The 18,448-nt window shown below is 36.4% G+C and overlaps 1 protein-coding gene across 1 annotated transcript in view; it reads left to right on the forward strand.

The window, feature by feature from the left end:
• Nucleotides 1-12,665: 12,665 nt before the first annotated feature.
• The window catches only part of LOC126377777 (protein boule-like), a 32,152-nt gene continuing 26,369 nt past the window's right edge, over nucleotides 12,666-18,448 (forward strand). The window contains exon 1 of the mRNA XM_050025600.1: nucleotides 12,666-13,368. Within this exon, the coding sequence (XP_049881557.1) occupies nucleotides 12,994-13,368 (375 nt within the window). The 5' untranslated portion in view covers nucleotides 12,666-12,993. The remainder of the gene's footprint in view (nucleotides 13,369-18,448) is intronic.

Raw genomic sequence — 18,448 nt, forward strand, 5'->3', positions numbered from 1 at the left:
GATGAAACCTAAGCCCCCACCCTCGGAGTAGACTCCTACTCCGAACCCCAAACGAATTAACTCAAAAGTCCGCATAAACTTTTGAGTTATGAAGCGGCTTCCCAGCACGAAGCGAAAATAGGCAGATACACTTTGTTTATTGAATACTCCAATATAATAACACTCGCGAATGTCTTCCGACTAACTTAATGCGATCATTAACCACAAAACACCACTTCGTATTAATTATTTAGATTACTCAATGAAGAAAGCAACTGTCCCGTTCCCGTTTCCCGCCGAAAAGCCACAAATTGACAATTCCAGTTCCCATCGGTTGTTGTTGTTGTTGTTTAAATTCGCCTTATATAAGGCAGGCAAAGATCTCAGGACCATACAGCCTTGACTTTAGTAATTTAATATTCGAAAATCACGATCAAAATAGGCCTAAGCCTTGTCTTCAATTTTCAATATCCAATTTAGGCCAGTGCCTTGTCTTCAGTTTTCAATCTCTCTCATTTAAAATTCTTATTAGGCCAAAGCCTTGTCTTCAGTTTCCAATATCCAATTTAGGCCAATGCCTTGTCTTCAGTTTTCAATCTCTCTCATTTAATATTCTTAATAGGCCAAAGCCTTGTCTTCAGTTTTTAATCTCTTTCATTTAAAATCCATATTAGGCCTAAGCCTTGTCTTCTGTATCCAAAATCTTGAAAGTAAAATCCAGTTTAGGCCTAAGCCTCGTCTTTATCCATGATCTTGTCACATCCAATAATAAGAAGTTCCATTCCAGTAAAGTATTATCCGGTAAAGGTTATACCAACCAATTAAGGTAAGTACGTAAGTATAGTCTTCAAATTTCCAATAAAGTTCTAGAAACAAATTTATACAGAGCTAAATAAGTCTCAGGATTTTGAAGCAGTTCAAGCACAGCACGCGGGACTTTGCCAGGCTCTTTGTAAATATTTAGCAAGTCATCCATTAAAAGCAAACGTTCTATTGCAAAATGAGGACAATTGTAGAAAATGTGATCCAAAGTTTGATCTTCTATAGAGCATAAATTGCACGTAGGGGATGCAATTATTCTCATTCTAGCTAAATGCGCATTAACTCTGCAATGACCAAAGCGAAGACGACAAAGAGTCGTGTAAAATTTTCTAGGAAGTAGATTTTTGTGTCTAGCAAACCAGGGCAACACAATCTTATTATTTATAGCCCAATACCAAGTCCCTTTTCGACTTTCAATGTTTTCAACAATATTTGTCCAGTGTTTAGACCAATCTTCGTACATTTTTCGCCTGAGTACAGGGTAGAGATCAGTGTATGGTATAGCAATACTAGGTCTGACGTTTGCTCTATCAATGTCACTGTAGTTTGTTATCGTTTTCGCTAAGTAGTCAGCTTGTTCGTTGCCAAATACACCTTTATGAGACGGAGTCCATAAGAAAGTAACAGAAATGTGATTTTCTTTCAATTTCCAGTACAAAGCTTTAATTTCGTATTGAATGTAGTTAGCAGAAGTATTTAAGACGTCGGATTGAAGGGAGGATAAAGCACTCATGCTGTCAGATATTATTAGCCACCTGCACCTGATCAAATTTGAGTTCTGTTCAATAAACTGAAGAGCCAAAACAATCGCCATGCATTCCGCTGTAAAAATACTAGTGTGTCCAGGTAATACAATTCCATTTCCTGACTTGCTATGAGATACATAAAAAGCGCTTGACACCTTGTCTTCACATTTGGAGCCATCGGTATAGATACTGTGATAATCAGGATAATTTGCTATCAGTTCATACACTTCTTCCTTCGTTTGTAGGTCACGGTTGATAACAATATTCATACCACTATATTTGCTCTCAAAACTTCCACTATAGCAAGGCCATGTATACACACTTTTATAAATGTGGTACTGCTGATTAAATTGAAGAATCTCTGAGAAGTCGTGAAGTATATAAGGGGCAGTATCACTCAAAGGTGACAAAAGATGAAAATATGTTGATAATTTATTCATAAGAGGATGATTATGTTGAGAGGACAGTTTTAAAAGAAAACGAAATTTTAAATATTTAAATCTGAGTAAGAGAGGAGGCATCTGACATTCTCCTTGTAAAGAAACAATGGGTGTTGTTCTCATAGCACCAGTGACTGTGCGAAGATTTTTATTTTGTAAAATTTCTAATTTATTAACTAATTTTTTGTTTTCAGCATAACACAAGAAAGCATACTCAAAGTGGCTTCTCACCAGAGACTTATAAAGCATCAGTAATATCTTTGGATCAGCACCCCAGCTTGTACCAGCCAAGGCTTTTAAGGTATTAAAAGATTTTGTAGCACGATCTACAATGGAATTTACATATTTTGTCCAAGACAAGTTATTTACAAATATAACACCTAAGAATCTAACAGTAGTATCAATTGGCAATAATTGATTGTTATAAAATAATTTCACATTAAAAGGCCGAATTCTATTAAAAATTACAACTTTACTCTTATCAGTGCTTAATTCTAAATTCAAGTATGAAAAGTACTCATGTAATTTAAGTAAAGCATTGTTTAAAGACTGTACAATATTAGCAACATTAGCTCCAGAGGCATAAACAACTAGATCATCAGCATACTGTAGGTTTAATACTTCAGAACCCAAAATTGAATTTAATCTATGTATATAAAGGGCAAATAATAAAGGACTTAAAATGCCACCCTGGCATACACCTTTATGGCTGAGTCTAGGCCCTATTAGGCCACAATTATGATTAACTCTAACAAATACTTTTCTACTATGTAAAAAATTAAAAATCCAAAATATTATTTTTTCAGGAAAATTCAGGAATCTCAGCTCCTGCGCAAGAATGTGATGGTTAACATTGTTAAATGCTCCAACAATGTCTACAAAAATAGCCACAAGCACTTGATGATTACGAATAGAATTAAAAATATCAAGATGAAGATGTGCTATACTCTCCCTGGCTGACTTCCCACGTCGAAACCCAAACTGGTTTGAAGGTAATAAACTATTATTTTCAATGTAAAATTCTAAGCGCTGCTTAAGTAATTGTTCAAATATCTTTCCCATGCAAGAAGTTAAAGTAATTGGCCGATATGACCCTGCTACTTCAGGTTGTTTATTTGGCTTTAAAAGGGGAATAATAAGATCAATTTTCCAATCAACAGGAATAATAGAGTTCTGCCATAAAGTATTATAAATACCCAATACAATTATGCGACTTTCATAGCTCATCATTTTTAATGTCTTATATTTAATATTATCCAAACCACATGCAGTGTCTTTACGTGAGAATATTGCAGAGTTTAATTCAGACAGGGTAAAGTCTTTAGTCAAAAATTCATACTTAGTACTTGTGACAGTATGTGAAGAAGACAATGGTTGTTCAACTGTGTCAGGAGTATACTTTGTCAAAAAGTCATGAACCCAGTCTAAAACAACTTGTGACCTACTGTTAGAAATAAATGACTTGTTAAATTTTCTAATATAGTACCAAATTCTAGATAGTGGAGTTAATCTATTAAAAGTTTCACAGAGTCTTTCCCAGCTTAACCTTCTTTCAGTTTTAATAATAAGTTTCTTACGAGCTTGCTGCTTTTTAAATTCAATATAATTTGACTCTGTTGGATTATTTTTAAAAACCAAGTATGCATTTTTACAAACAGTTACAGCTGTATTGCAATTATCATTCCACCAGGGTAAAGATCTTTTCTTATGAGATCTTGTGTTAGAAGCCATATTATTAGAAGACTTTTTTATATTAGGAAGAGATAATTGTATAGCCAAATGTATTAAATTAACAAGTTGATCATAAGCCTGCAAGGGATTGGTGTAATCAAATTGAAAATTCAGCAATAAATCATTAATATTCTTAGTATACTTAGTCCAGTCTATCAAGCGATAATTAATAAGAGATGTAGATGTAGATGAAGGGAAATGCTCCCCAACACTACTAAAGGAAATTTTTGTAATTACAGGAAAATGATAACTACCCAACGCATCGTCATGAACACCCCACTCGCAGGCAGCAGCCAGGGAGGGGGAAACCAGAGTCAGATCAAGAGCATTTTGCCGCCATGTGTTAGATCCTACAGTAGTTAATCTGCCATCATTTAGCAGTACTAAATTATTATCATCTATACATTTAAGGAGAATATCACCTCTGTTATCAACAGAAGAACAACCCCAAACAGAATGGTGTGCATTAAAATCACCAGCAATAAATACTGGTTCTGGAAGACTGTTAAAAAGAGCATTGAGTGAAGTTTTTGTGAAATTTGGAGAATTAGGAGGACTATAATAACTAAGAAAAGTAATTTGTTTAGAGCCAAAATATAAACGTAATGCTATATTTTGATTAGAAACATCATATGTAGTACTTATATGCTGATAATGTAGCTGATTGTTAATAAGTATAGCAACACCATTGTGATTATTGCCTGAATCCAATCTAATTATGTTATAACCATTTATTTTAAAACATTGTGTAGCTTTTAACCAAGTTTCACTGATAAGAGCAATATGAATATTATTGTCATATAAAAACTGTGTAAAGTGAAATTTGTTACTATTTAAACTCTGAGCATTCCATTGTACTATTCGCAACTGATCCATGAAAACAAAAAAAAAAGGAAAAAGTTGTAATGAATTACTTTTTATGGATAGTATCCATTAAGACAGTTTTAATAAATTCAGAGGAGATAGACTTGTCTTGTGTTTTATTTAATGCAATTATTTTAACTATAGAGTTCAATAACACATTCAATATATCATCTGAGTTGAGCAAAGATATCAATTGTTCTGAAGATGATATAGGTCTAGCTTTATTCCCTAGTGAAGGAAACGACTTCTCATTAAACAATTCAGCAAAGGACCTTTTGTTTATATTGTTTTGGTTCTCTTTAATTTTTTGTTGTTTAATTGGGCATTTGCTTGATATACTAAGGTGGTTACCTTTGCAGTGAATGCATTTTGCTTCACTGACGGCAGTTGAGCATTCTTTATAAGAGTGACTTTCTGTGCATATAGAGCAAACTGGTGTTGTGTTTTTGCAGTATTTGGCAAGATGCCCAAATCTCATACAGTGGTAGCATTGTTTAACAGGAGGTACGTACGGATAGATTGGAAATCTCCAGCCGTGCAGGTCCACGTAGTCCGGTAGGTTCATTGAAGCGAATGTTATAGTTACTGTGCCCGTTGGTACAAGTTTGTATGAAGTCTCGTTCCTCTCTTTTCTCATAATCCTCTTCACACAGACAATCTTTCTGTAACTGGACATCAATGTAAAAATTTTGTTATTTGACAAGTTTTGTGGAACATTACGTATAACGCCGGTTACTTCAGACCCTGAGGCAGGTATGGAAGCTTTAAATCTGTACTGAGTCATAAACGTTTTATTATTCAAAAACGCATTAGCTAGAGCGGCCTTTTCAAAATGAACACCTATTTTATATTTGTTCATGGCTTTCAGGAATTTGACGCCTTTATTAAAACGCTTCATGTTGGATGATAGGGACATCATGTCCCGCATGCTTATTGGATGTTTTTCATCAGCAGATTCTATAAAAACTACAAAATCAGTAAGTCCTGAATCCTCCGGATATCTACGGCCATAATCAGTCACGAAATATGGCTTGTACTTCAGAGCTGGATCTTCATCGTGATCTTCAGAAGCGTCCGAAGAAACTTCCGATTCAGCTTCGGATGTACCCTTTTTGTCAGGGTCCTTTAATTTTTTTCTTTTAGCCCTACCCATCGTAACAATCTCATCAGAAAATAAGGGTTTTTAACCACAGAAACAACTATTGAGACAATTTAAAATATTTGAAAAAAATTTCACTCCCGCTCTGTTTCAAGGTTCCCGCGTTTTTTTTCGTTCCCATCGGTTTTTGACAGTTTTGACATTGACAGTAACTTTTCAGTGTTACCATAATTAAATTGCTAATATCCCAAAGACCTTGTATAGAATAGACGGATAATATTTTAGAGTGACGATCAAACTATCACAGCTCTCTTTCTTCCCTATGGCAACAATCTCTGTGGAAAAAAGAAACAAACATAGACAAACACCGCTGTCTAGAACGTCAGTGTTTACCGTTTTGAGATGTTGTGGTAGTCAGCTGGATACCAAACCTGCCGTTAGTTTTTTGGTGTTTTGGGACATTATTTTAACTTTTTATATAAACAATCTGTGAAATAGTTATTCATTATGAACCATGGCTTGCGTAGCTATTGGTTGTGAGAGTAGAATGGGTGTTATAATGGAGAACGATCAAACAATGTCTCACCATGGGTAAGTTATCGACCACATAATACATGTTTGTGTGCAAGAAATACATTACCTGGTCTGGTTTTTGTAAAGTTTATTGAGCCCTAAACACGATGCAGACGCATATTTTCAGCAAAGCCGTCACATTTGTACAAATAATTGATTTCACATTTTACGTTAATCAGCTTTGACAGATCATGTACCCAAAGTATTATAAGTAGTGTTGTCCTTTGATATCGATAACATAATATTATGTTTGAATGTAACATCTACATGTTGCGTTATTCTATTCACGTTTAATTTATTTTTCGACCTGTTTCCGATTTGGATGAAGATTACATAAAGATATTGTATTTTCCAGATTTCCTAAATCTGTACCGTCGGTGAAAAGTAATACAAGTCCAAAATTCAAGTTTTGAGAAAATCGAGTTTAAAGTTAAAAACATTCTAGCTCGTGACTTATAAGGAATAATGGAACAGAAGTTAGATGTGTCGATAGGTGATGATGGAAGGTTTCTTTTCTAATATTTAGTTATATTTAGAACCTAAACAGAAATGGTAGAGGATCAAAATAAATTACATGTATCAGTTGACACCAACTTTTATATTGTGTAAATTGATACAAGTCTACTTATACCTTTTTACACACATAACTATAAAAAAGTCATCGTTGATATATCATATTTCAATTATTAATTTTACAGTCTTATTCTACAAAAAACAAAATGTCTTGGAAGAAAGTTTATTTCATAATGTTGTAGAAAGGCAAAATTCTATTTATTTTCTTTAAAAAGTAAAGAAACGTAACTTATATCAATTGACACAAACGATAAACTATAACGAATTTGTGTCAAGTGGTTTAACATGACTTATTTTTTCGGTTTTATTGTGTAAAATGATACATGTTTTTACGAATTTCTAATAATAAATACATATAAAGATGGTACACGTATATATAGTGTAAGGTGACGATAATAAGATATTTTTGTTATGATTTTACTCTCAAAACTCATAAATAACCGGTCAAAACCACCACTGCTGCCCACTACAAACACATTTTATCCACTACACTACGCCCCTAATCAAAATCACTTTTGGTTCATTTTTGCAGTCAAAATCTTACAAATTCAATTATGATAATATTTCCACCCCTAACAAATGAAGGTAAGAGGAATCATATTAAGACTAGTCATTAGGAATGTTTCGGGCTAGCCTGGCAGTATGGCCTGGAGATAAAGGTGATGTACCTACGTACTTTTAAACCAAAATCACACAAACCGGTAAGTGTTTATTTATTTATTTGTCGTAACAGTGTGGGTGGGTGTCGTAACATCATCATCAGAATGGAGGGTGGGCGTTAGAAGACAATAATGGCCGTCATCAGTATCACAATCATTTTATTTACTTCCACATAGTTTTTGTATCACGATTAAATAAAGTCACAGCATAAGGTACACACTCACGGCAACGTCACGGTATTCGTAATGGTTACACAGTCTCTCGTTATCTAGCGCGCATAAGGACGTTAGCGCGAAGGGGCTACTCGCCCTCTACTTGCCCTCCACCACCCATGGTTCCTATATTCGGACCGAATCATCGGGACACGTGCTCTTTTCCGATCACACTTTCTTGACGTCCCTACAAGTTATAGGTGAGCGACTATAGCACTCCACTTTCCGATCGTAATTATTCGACACGTCCGTTCATGACGAAGGTTCGCGGCAGACTGCCCGACTAGAACGGCAGTACACGTCCGCTCGACACGACGACTCTGTAGTGACTCCCGACTTCACTCCGCTCTGCTCGTACGCCACCTGACGTCGGAGCGTTGCAACTTCATGATGGAAGTGTTGCAACTTCATTATAGTGTCTAATTTGATCAATTTCTCTTCTTTATTCATAACTAACTCCGACATATTTATTTACTTCTTTCTTGCTGAAACTATTTAAAAGATCACAACTCATTCCACAATCAAAATCCCCTAAAGTAAAGTAAAATTCGATATTTCGAATTATCAAAATTCCCGGTCTAATGGTAGCCCGCAACATTGACAGATCGATAAACGGAGTCGAATCAATGTTGATGATGAGAATAGGTAGTGAAAATGAAGATCATTGGTTCACCTCCAAACCTATAGGTTACACAGGGCTATCCTCAGACCATGACCATGACCACCATGGACCATGGTCTGTTATGGTTAAGCTAAATGAGCTCGTTTCCGCAAAACTCTACACGTAAGCACACGTGGGGAACTTTCCGCGTATCCTCGCGTATGGACCACTATTGTGAAGTGGGCAAACTTCCCACTATATCATCATCATCCTCCTGCCCTTATCTCACTCTAGGTGGGGTCGGCACAACATGTATGGGCAAATGTCCCATCTTCTTCTTCTATCGTGTGGATTGTGACGTGAATTACCAACCCCATCAACCCTGGTGTCAGGGTTATAACTGAGCCGCCATAGGCCCCTGACTTGACTCAATGAATACTCGAATGTCCCATACGTAATGTTATTTTAATGGGCTCAGTTTTCCGCATAAACACAAGTGGTCCATTATGCGTGCTTTTATTGACTATGTAAGCCAACTAACTCCTTTCAGAAGCTCAAATACCTCCTGGGATTTTTACCAACTTTGTGACCTGGTTTAATTAAAGGGTTGTGCCCGTAGTGTTGCCAATTATTTATTCTAATCTAATCTATCCTACAAGATCCCACTGCTGGGCAAAGGCCTCCCCTTCCTCTTTCCATTTTTCACAGTCCTGTGCGTAATTCTCTCTTATGTAATCAAAATACAGAAAACAAATATTACTTGTGGTGCTCAAGAGTTCAGAGCAGTTATTCCCTTTATAAAAATGAGGAAGCTCGACAAATTTACACCATTCAACGTGTTTGAGAAACTGGTAATCTTCTCTTGAGAAGATGTGGCAGATCCCGATGCTGCCGATGCCGAGCTGTCATCTACGGCTGTGTAGGTTCAAAAATACCACTACCGGCGCTTGCATAAAAGATCTAACCAGCGTGTATTGAATTGCTTGCATGTTAATTGGAGCTCGATAATATTTGGAGCCATTATTTCACGTCTACAACCTCCTTAGCAATGAAGGCAGCGTTCAATCTGCCACCGCTTAACCTGCATGTAATCAAGAAAACTATGTAAAACAGCTATGCTTCGAGCTAAGGGAAGGAGACTAACGACAGTTATGACAAATCTCAAATACCTCTTGACTAACCCTGCCATGGTGATAACGACGCCATGATCAGGACCCACAACTTATTGAGGTACTGTAATTAAGTACTACAAGGTGGTTATAGCAGAAAGAGAAAAAACACGGTTTGTTCTGAAGTACTAACTTAACCTATACCCATTCGCAATGCGGATCAGATATGGTTTGCTGTGGTTCTAGACAAAATGTCTTCCCATAGACAGGTTTATGCGGAGGTCACCCTAGGATACACACTGGTGGTGCATGGAATCGAACTTGTATGTATCATTATACACGACACGTTATTGATATCTAAGATCGCATTTTCTGAAATATTTTGATATATATTAATTTATATTACTTTTCACGAAAAAATAAATTTGGTGTTTGATGTTACAACTAAAATTATATCATTAAACACGGACTGTGAGAATTCAAGGATTGCGTGTATTTTAATATATGTTGAGTTGCATTTACTTACACCAAAATATTTAGTGAAAATCTTCATTTCACTTTAATGCAAGTTAAGATGAATTATGTTACACGTGTTATAACAGCATGAATCCTTCACAAACAGTACTTATATCACTAGACACAAAAATTATCTCCGTATTTATAATAGCTACAGTTACGAGAATTAGACAGAAAGAAAGAGAATTTTTTGAACATGAAGTGTGTGCTAATAACTCAAAAGTGATACAACTCGAGTTGTATTACTTTTCACCGACGGTACAGAAATATCCTAATTTACGAAACAAGAAATTAAGAAACAATTAGATTCAGACCATGAAACGAGATAATTCTCTCTTCTGAAGGACGCCTTCTCCTTATTTAAGCCTGTGCTAATTACATTTCGATGTATCTTGCTTTCTATCGAGCAGGATACCAAAAAAAAATATTACATAGAGATGCAGTACCAACAATATTCACTCACATATCTCACATAAGGTGAGTTTAAGTTTAGTTATAAGTTTATAGATAAATTTGCAGCTATTTCGTTTTTGTATTCTACATTAGCATGGAAAAAATATTTCAATACAATACAAATATTCTCTATTGCACAAAATAATTAGTATGAATAACTATTTTGGTAATTACCTGTGATTATTCCTTCTATGTGCAATGTGTAAAAATGCAATGCTTGTGTATTTGTGTGCTCCACGTTAATATGTGCCATTCTTGCAGGTAAAGTTATAACGACCAGAGCCGACACTATACACTTCTAAAGAAAGTGAACAAGAGGAAATATTTTTTTTTATCACCAAAAGTCGGAATTGTTCAGTGCTTCGTAGTCATTGTATTCTAACTATATTGAATAAAAATCTTATAAAGAAGTATTTGCTTTTATTCTTTAATCGCATTGAGATAATCCCCGAAATATACTAGAAGGTCGTCTACTTCTTGTATCGAGAGCCGATTCGATTTCCGGTCAAGTCAATGAAAAACGTGTATTTAATTTTTATAAAAGGGTAGGTATGTGATTTATAGCAACCAAAGGGTGGCCGAATGTCGTATTAAAATGATTCTATAGTATATGTGGACTAGATGGACCGTCCTCGACCTCCTCGGCCATAACACCTTGCGAAATGACATAGATTCAAAAATGATAAATTGACCTTTAAGAAGTTTGTCCATGATAATTACGTTGAATAAGTGGTTCTGAATCTGTCACCGCAACGTACGGTTCTTCTTAGGTATATTTCTATCAGTGTACAAATAGGTATCGTTTTAACTAATTTACTTGTGGTTCTACCCACCCAGGTATGGATACTAGGTCGTTATTTCTGTATTTAATTAATCATTCAATTTGTAATGTATATTTTTTTAGATCTTGGACTAACATGAAATATTTAGCCAATAATAATGTCGATAAAGACATGGAACGGCACTAGTGGTTCTGATACAAAAACATATACTATAGGTACGTTTCTATAACAAACCCGCTACACGAGTACAAAAGACGTTACGACGATAGTATATTTATCTCTTTTTAACTTATGACGGCTCACATGAGTGCGAAAGACAAAACCTATGTTTTTCTTTCGTCTTAAATATGCTCCGTCTATTCTATACAAGGTCTTTGTAATATCCACTTAATTCCGATGTACGAATTTGTAAGTTTATAATGATTTTTTTTTTTTGTATAATCATCTACCTTTTTGCTCGTTATACTGCAGTCTGTATATTGTGTATGATATCTTCTCTCAAAGTTTGTCTGAAAGATATCGTTTTTTGCGATAACCGCCTTTAATTTGTCCAAGTATCTGTTTTGTATTTAATTCATTTAAGTAATCTCTGAAACTATTAAACTGATTTCGATTTTTTTTTCACCAGTGTGTGTATTCTACAAGTGTATTCGGTAGGTATGCAGTGAGCTGTACCTATGATTATAAATTTAATGACCAAAACTCAACGCGAACGGAATTGCGTTTCAGGCTAAGTAATATAATGCCACTTGTGGAAAATCTATACTTACCTACTAAAAAAATATTATAATAAAATGGCAGAAGCATAGTGATATCAAAATAATTGTTGTTTGATATTGGGATCAGATAATTATGATAAAGGATTATGTTGCTACCTAATCGCTTGTCTTTACTTTGAACAGAATATTAATAGGTGGAAGATGACAGTGTTGTGCCTAAGTGTAATGACAAGAGCCATCATTTATACGCAAAAACAAGGATAAAAGATGCATATGACTGTCATCCATGAAATTAGAAGGTTAAACGAAGACAGGTCAGTACAGCGCCATCTATATTTTTTTTAGGGAAGATAGCCTGGAAAATCGCATTCAGTATTTTAAAAGCTTGTCTGCCTTATTTCAAGGAACATCTTGTTATGTAGCAAGCAACACTGGTAAACGTCAAACCTGAAGTAATTCGTTTTGTTGTCGAATTTCTTTTCATTCCAAACAGCCTATTGTAAAAAAAATATTACGTTTCGATACCTTTTTTGTTATGTTTTATTTGTTAATCCACCAATGTATAAATATGTGTATGTATCGACAGGATAACTTGCATACAATTTATTATAAAAAAAATATTTAGTTGAAATAAATACAATCATAGAAGGTACCTAACGTATTAAATAGAAATGCAGAGATATATTTGTCATAGGGCAGGAATAGTAAAAACATCACGATACAGTACTGCCACCTATATTTAATAAACAGAAATGAAACTGCACCTAGACATGAACCAAACGGCGCATTCAGATGACCTATTTACCTCGACCATTAAAAATAGCGGGCGACAATAGCTCAAACACTATTTTTAGTGCGTATCTTCGAAATCTCAAACCACACACTGTTATCTTTACGTGTCTAGTCTTTACCTTGTTTCACAAACAGTAGCGAGGAGCTGCGCAACGCAGCGTGTTCGTGTGAGCGCGTTTCACCAAAATCGATAAAACCGCGCTCTACTGCCAGTACGAATTGTTTTCCCCTGAACATTAGTGCCCGTTTAGTTCAGCTAGCGTTTTTAGTTTAGTAAACAAGGGAACATGTTTTAAGATTAATCAGTCGGTTACCTGGAGCCATGGAGGGTGGTGTGAAGAGGTACATCAGGAGTGAATCGGCGAGTTGTGCTCATATGGTGGAGGAGAGTGCGGCCAACAACAGGAAGAGCGCTGACCCGCACGAGAAGCTGAAGGCTCTGTTGAACTCTCCGGAGGAGGATACTGACGACTCGCTGCCGCCGTCAGACGCGCCCAAGTTTGGCACCGTCATCCACAACAGGATATTCGTGGGAGGGTTCTCCCTCACCACCACAGATGAGGACCTGTGGAAGTTCTTCTCAGGGTTCGCGACGGTGACGGCGGCGCGCGTCATCTACGACCGCGCTGGCGTCTCCAAGTGCTACGGGTTCGTCACCTTCGCCAGCCCCAGAGTCGCACGGCTCATCGTCAAACAGGTTAGAGTTTTCATTGTTACCCTTCCGAGCTCCGTTTAGGAAACGTCAATGATTGTATCCAGCACATAGGTGTGTCATTCATTACATTACAAACAATTGCTTGTAAAATGTTAGAAACATTGGCTTCTAGTGGCGTAATAAGTTAAAAACAAAAGGAGAAAATCAAACTTTGTCACAATTCATTTGACATTTAGATACTTCCTTTTCTGTTGCTTTGTTTAATTAATTGCTAGCAAGCTAATTAATTGAATGAGGCCGTCAGGTTTCGAATATGTAGCATTTATCTCGAGAGGCTACAGAGCATTGTTTGATTATGATTGATTAAACTATCAGCTACGTACGTTTGACATTTGAAACAATAGTTGCATCGGGATTATTTTTAAATTTCAACGCAAAATCTCATCTGTTTAGCCTTGAACTTCTTTCAAGAGGTTTATCACAATAATTTTTATCTTTATTTTATCAGTGATAAGATTGATATTTATGTACCTTGAGCGAGTGTTTTCAATGAGTACAGTGCAGATATTATTAGTTACTACATATTGTATATAAAAGTATTTCCAATGAAAAATATGCAAGCCCATCAAAATCAGTACGCTTTGCACTTAGACTTGAAAGGGAAAATATTTTAACGCCTACTTAAATGTTAATGCAATTATGTTCTTGACGCCCTTTGTGTTTCAATGTTGAGTAAGCGTTACAACGTTACGAACATAGGTAAATAAATTGTAACATTTTTATGCTGTTCGTGATTCGCGATGTTTGTAGGTACTTAATTTTTAGTGTAAATTTTGATGTGGCTTACTTTGTATCAAATACGAGTTTATTTCTACTCAGAAAAAATAAAATAAATAAGTAGGTACCTAGAAGTATAGCGGAAGTCGATAATCAATCAAGGAATATGTATTTTTGGTCACGCTGTTCAAGTATCAGACATTCCCGCTTCCTACCCTTTCCTATCACCCGGCGGCGCTCATTCATTCATCGAACACGCTCACTCAAATTTCCGAATCATTCATTTTTTCTTCTTGCTTCAACAACCGTGCGTGAGAGTGCCGGCCGACCAAACAAAATACAATTATCATCATAAAAGTGCACGCAGCCATCTGATTCATCATCTCCGAGGGCCCTCGTCGAGCAACGGAATCCCCGGGGATATAAATCTCCGTTTTGCAGCGCATCTGTAAGTTTTTCCCACCTTCCCTCTGTTACTTGTCTGTAGGATATTTTTGTACAACCGCCCTTTTCGCTCAAACAACCAACGCGACCTATGTTTACGTACACCACTGGAGCTATCGAAGCTATCTTTACCACAACACAAACATTTTTGGGCCTTACGAGCCGAATTTTCATATTTGCACCGCAAATTGGTTGTTTGAGAAAAAGTTTTGGCGTCCATATTTGTTCGCAAAAGCCATCAACTTTCTAATAAAAAACAAGTGATATTTCACGTAGGGAACATAAATATTATCATATCACAACATATTTTACACTTTTCAACATATTTACATCATATTTAATTAATTAGTTTCATCCATTTGGGGTAGTAAGAGAAAGATTCATTCATATTTTTTCTTCTACCGGTTGAAACTTGTCGGTTCGGCGCGAGCGCGGTCGTTGGGAGCCGATTCTCATAACGTTTTTGTACAATCGTATAATACGGTTTTCTAACCTACGTTTTGTACCATATCAAGCGTTGTTTTATGTGTAACATGCGACACTAAAACATTTCATCAAATTCATTTTTTTTTGGGCGTACCATACGGCGCTTAAAATTACATCATTTTGTTTTGTTGTGAGAATCACTTTGTGCAACATCAGCACATAAACGTATTTTTGTTTGAGTGTAGCATATCGCACTCAACGAATATCGTTATTTTTGTATCACATTCACATCAGTTAATTTTCAGTGTAGCATATCGCACTTGAAAAAATATCATTTCATAATTGGCGTATGATTTCAGTGTAGCATATCGCACTCGAAACATAGCGTTTTTCATTAAACATAAATAATTATATTTTGTGTAGCATATCGCACAATAAGTTAATTTGCATCACATCTATCATTTTATTTCATTTTAGTGTTCGTACCATATGACGACACTTTTGTCATAAAAAAAAATAACGGTCCTTCGAATTTAATATCAAACAAAAAAAAATTGTATCGTACGTAAACAGTTATCAGAATAGCACTCATCATAACATTCAATCATTCGGATAATATTCGTTCTATGGTAGAAAAATATTACCATTCAATGAGTGAATAATTAATGTCATTCATTCGAATTCTTCATAACATTCATTCCATTAGCTGTCAATTTGCATTTTCGTATCGTATTGCATTTTGTAGAAAATTATCGTTTATTTTTCACAATTTTCTATTGTTTTCGGGATAATAACATTATCAATCGATAGATCATCATATGTTTTATGTTTTTTAGCCTTCTTTACAGCCTGAATTAAGCACAAAGTTAACAATATCTCGGAAGTGTTGGTTATAATATCAAATCAGTTTCTTGTTGTTTTTTTCAACTTTACTGATTAATTTCGTTCAAAATGAGTGAATCGTTGCTGTCCCACTATAGATCAAAGCGAAATATAGCTTTCAAACGCCTAGAAGATGGTGTCAAGTGCGCAAGAAGTTGTGAGAAGGATGTCGCGATTTTGCCTCGTTTTGTAACATGGTGTTCACGCTTAGAGTCTATCATGGACTCCTTTAATGATGCGCATGTCAGTCTCATGAGTGAATTAGACAAGTCTCAAGCTACAAGTGACATGATAAGTGAAGAAGCGATATACCAAGAGAAAGCTGATGACATGTTCTTCGAAATTCTTGAGATTAAGCGTAATTTATTGCCTGCGGAAAAACCAAACACACAAAAAGATGCACCTCCACCTAGCAAATCACATAGCAAATTGCCCACTATTAAGTTGCCAACATTTTCAGGTCAATTTAAAGACTTTCCGGGTTACATTGACTTATTCAATACCCTTGTTCACCGCCGTACAGATTTGTCTAATGTGGAAAAATTCCAGTATTTACATACATCACTGTCGGGTGAACCAATCAACATCATCAGGCCATATCCTATTTCGGAAGCCAATTATCTAAGTGCTTATGAGGCTTTAAAAAACAGATACAATAACAAACGATACCTTGCTTTTGTATGTTGGGAACAGATCACCAATTCAAAGCCGGTTCCTTCAGGCTCGGCTCATCTTCTGAGGAATTTGTTGGATACATTCAACGAGAATCTTTCAATGCTTAAAAGCTTAGGGCTTCCTACAACTGATTGGGACTTTGTTCTGTTTCATTCTTTGTTGACAAGATTAGATCCGAAGTCACGTGAGGCATTCGAATTGTCTACGAAGGGTAGTGATTTTCCTTCCTACTCTGAATTACAAAAATTCTTAGAAGATAGGTGCTCCGCTCTGGAACGCTCTACCTTGTCAACGGGTAATGTCACATCCAATAAAAATCAAGCACAGCCCAAGCAGAACCAGTCAAGAACGGCACCAACCATGTTGCTAGCACAAGCATCTGGCACAGGTTGTATTTTGTGCTCTAAATATCATCCTCTTTTCATGTGTTCAAGCTTTTTATCAAAGTCTCCTCAGGAACGTTCCAAACTTGTCAGACAAAATAAACTTTGTTTAAATTGTCTCCGTTCAAATCACTCTGCTGATCAATGTTTCTCATCACATGCTTGCAAATATTGTAATAAAAAACATAACAGTTTATTGCATTTTCCAACCAACAAAAATCAACAATCTAATTCATTAAACAAAAGTCAACAATCTAAGTCATCAGTTAATAATAATCAAACTTCATCATCATCAAACAATCAGACCGCTTCAGTGTCTGATGAGAGTGCGATCACACCTGTTACCTCTCTCTCCAATGTTTCTGGCGGTATGTCCGGGTCTTCATTTGTGATGCTGGCTACGGCAGAGGTGGAAGTTAGGGATGGTAGGGGTTGTTATCAGAAGGTCCGCGCATTGTTGGACCCAGGTAGTCAGAGCCACATCATAACAAACGCTTGTGTCAACCGTTTAGGCCTGACTCGTTATAAATCAAACACACCCATGTCGGGTATAGGTGGAATACCTACAAAATCATTTAACAAAGTTTTCATGGAGATCCGTCCAGTAGGTAAAACGGAGCCATTGTTTTCCACTGAGGCTGTGACTCTTAACAAGATTTGTGGCGACATGCCTACTCATCCTATTATCAAGGATCATTTCAAACATATATCAAACATAAAGCTCGCAGATGAGCATTTTCACACTTCGCGTCCCGTTGATATTCTCATCGGTGGCGAGATCTTTCCGCACATCTTATTGCCGGGCAAGATAGACGGCGGAGATCAGGCAGCATCAGCCATCAATACCGTGTTTGGATACGTCCTCATGGGTAAAACATTATCATCAACATCATCTCCCGTACCATTATCAATCAATCATTTATCAATGGATGCAAAGTTAGACGATGCAGTCCAAAAGTTTTGGGAGATTGACACTATACCATCATCATCAGAAAAATCAAGTCTCTCTCCAGACGACGTGCGCTGTGAGGAGATTTATCAATCAACACATGAGCGTGACGCACACGGGCGATACATCGTTCGGCTTCCGTTTCGTGACCAAGAGCCAACTTTTGAGGGTTCATATGATATAGCCCTTCGTCAATTCAAGCAGCTTGAAAAGCGTTTGCTTCGTAATCCATCATTTCATCAAGATTATCAGGAGCATGTCATGGAGTATCTATCATCAGGGCAGATGGAGATTGTTCCACCAGAGCAGTGTCAATCCCCTACTGCTTACTATATACCACATCACGCAGTTATTAAGCCTGGAAGGCTTCGGGTCGTCTACAACGCCTCCAATAAAGACAAGAACGGCGTCTCTTTGAATGACACTCTGCTGACCGGTGCCAAGCTTCAAGCTGATATCAGTAACATCATTTTGCGCTTTCGACTCCATGCCATTGTCTTCACTGCTGACGTACGACAAATGTACCGGCAGATTATAGTCGCGAAAGAACATCGTGATTATCAACGTATCCTGTTCAGAAGTTCAC

The sequence above is a fragment of the Pectinophora gossypiella genome, chromosome 24, assembly GCF_024362695.1.
Source record: "Pectinophora gossypiella chromosome 24, ilPecGoss1.1, whole genome shotgun sequence".
Lineage (NCBI taxonomy): Eukaryota > Metazoa > Arthropoda > Insecta > Lepidoptera > Gelechiidae > Pectinophora > Pectinophora gossypiella.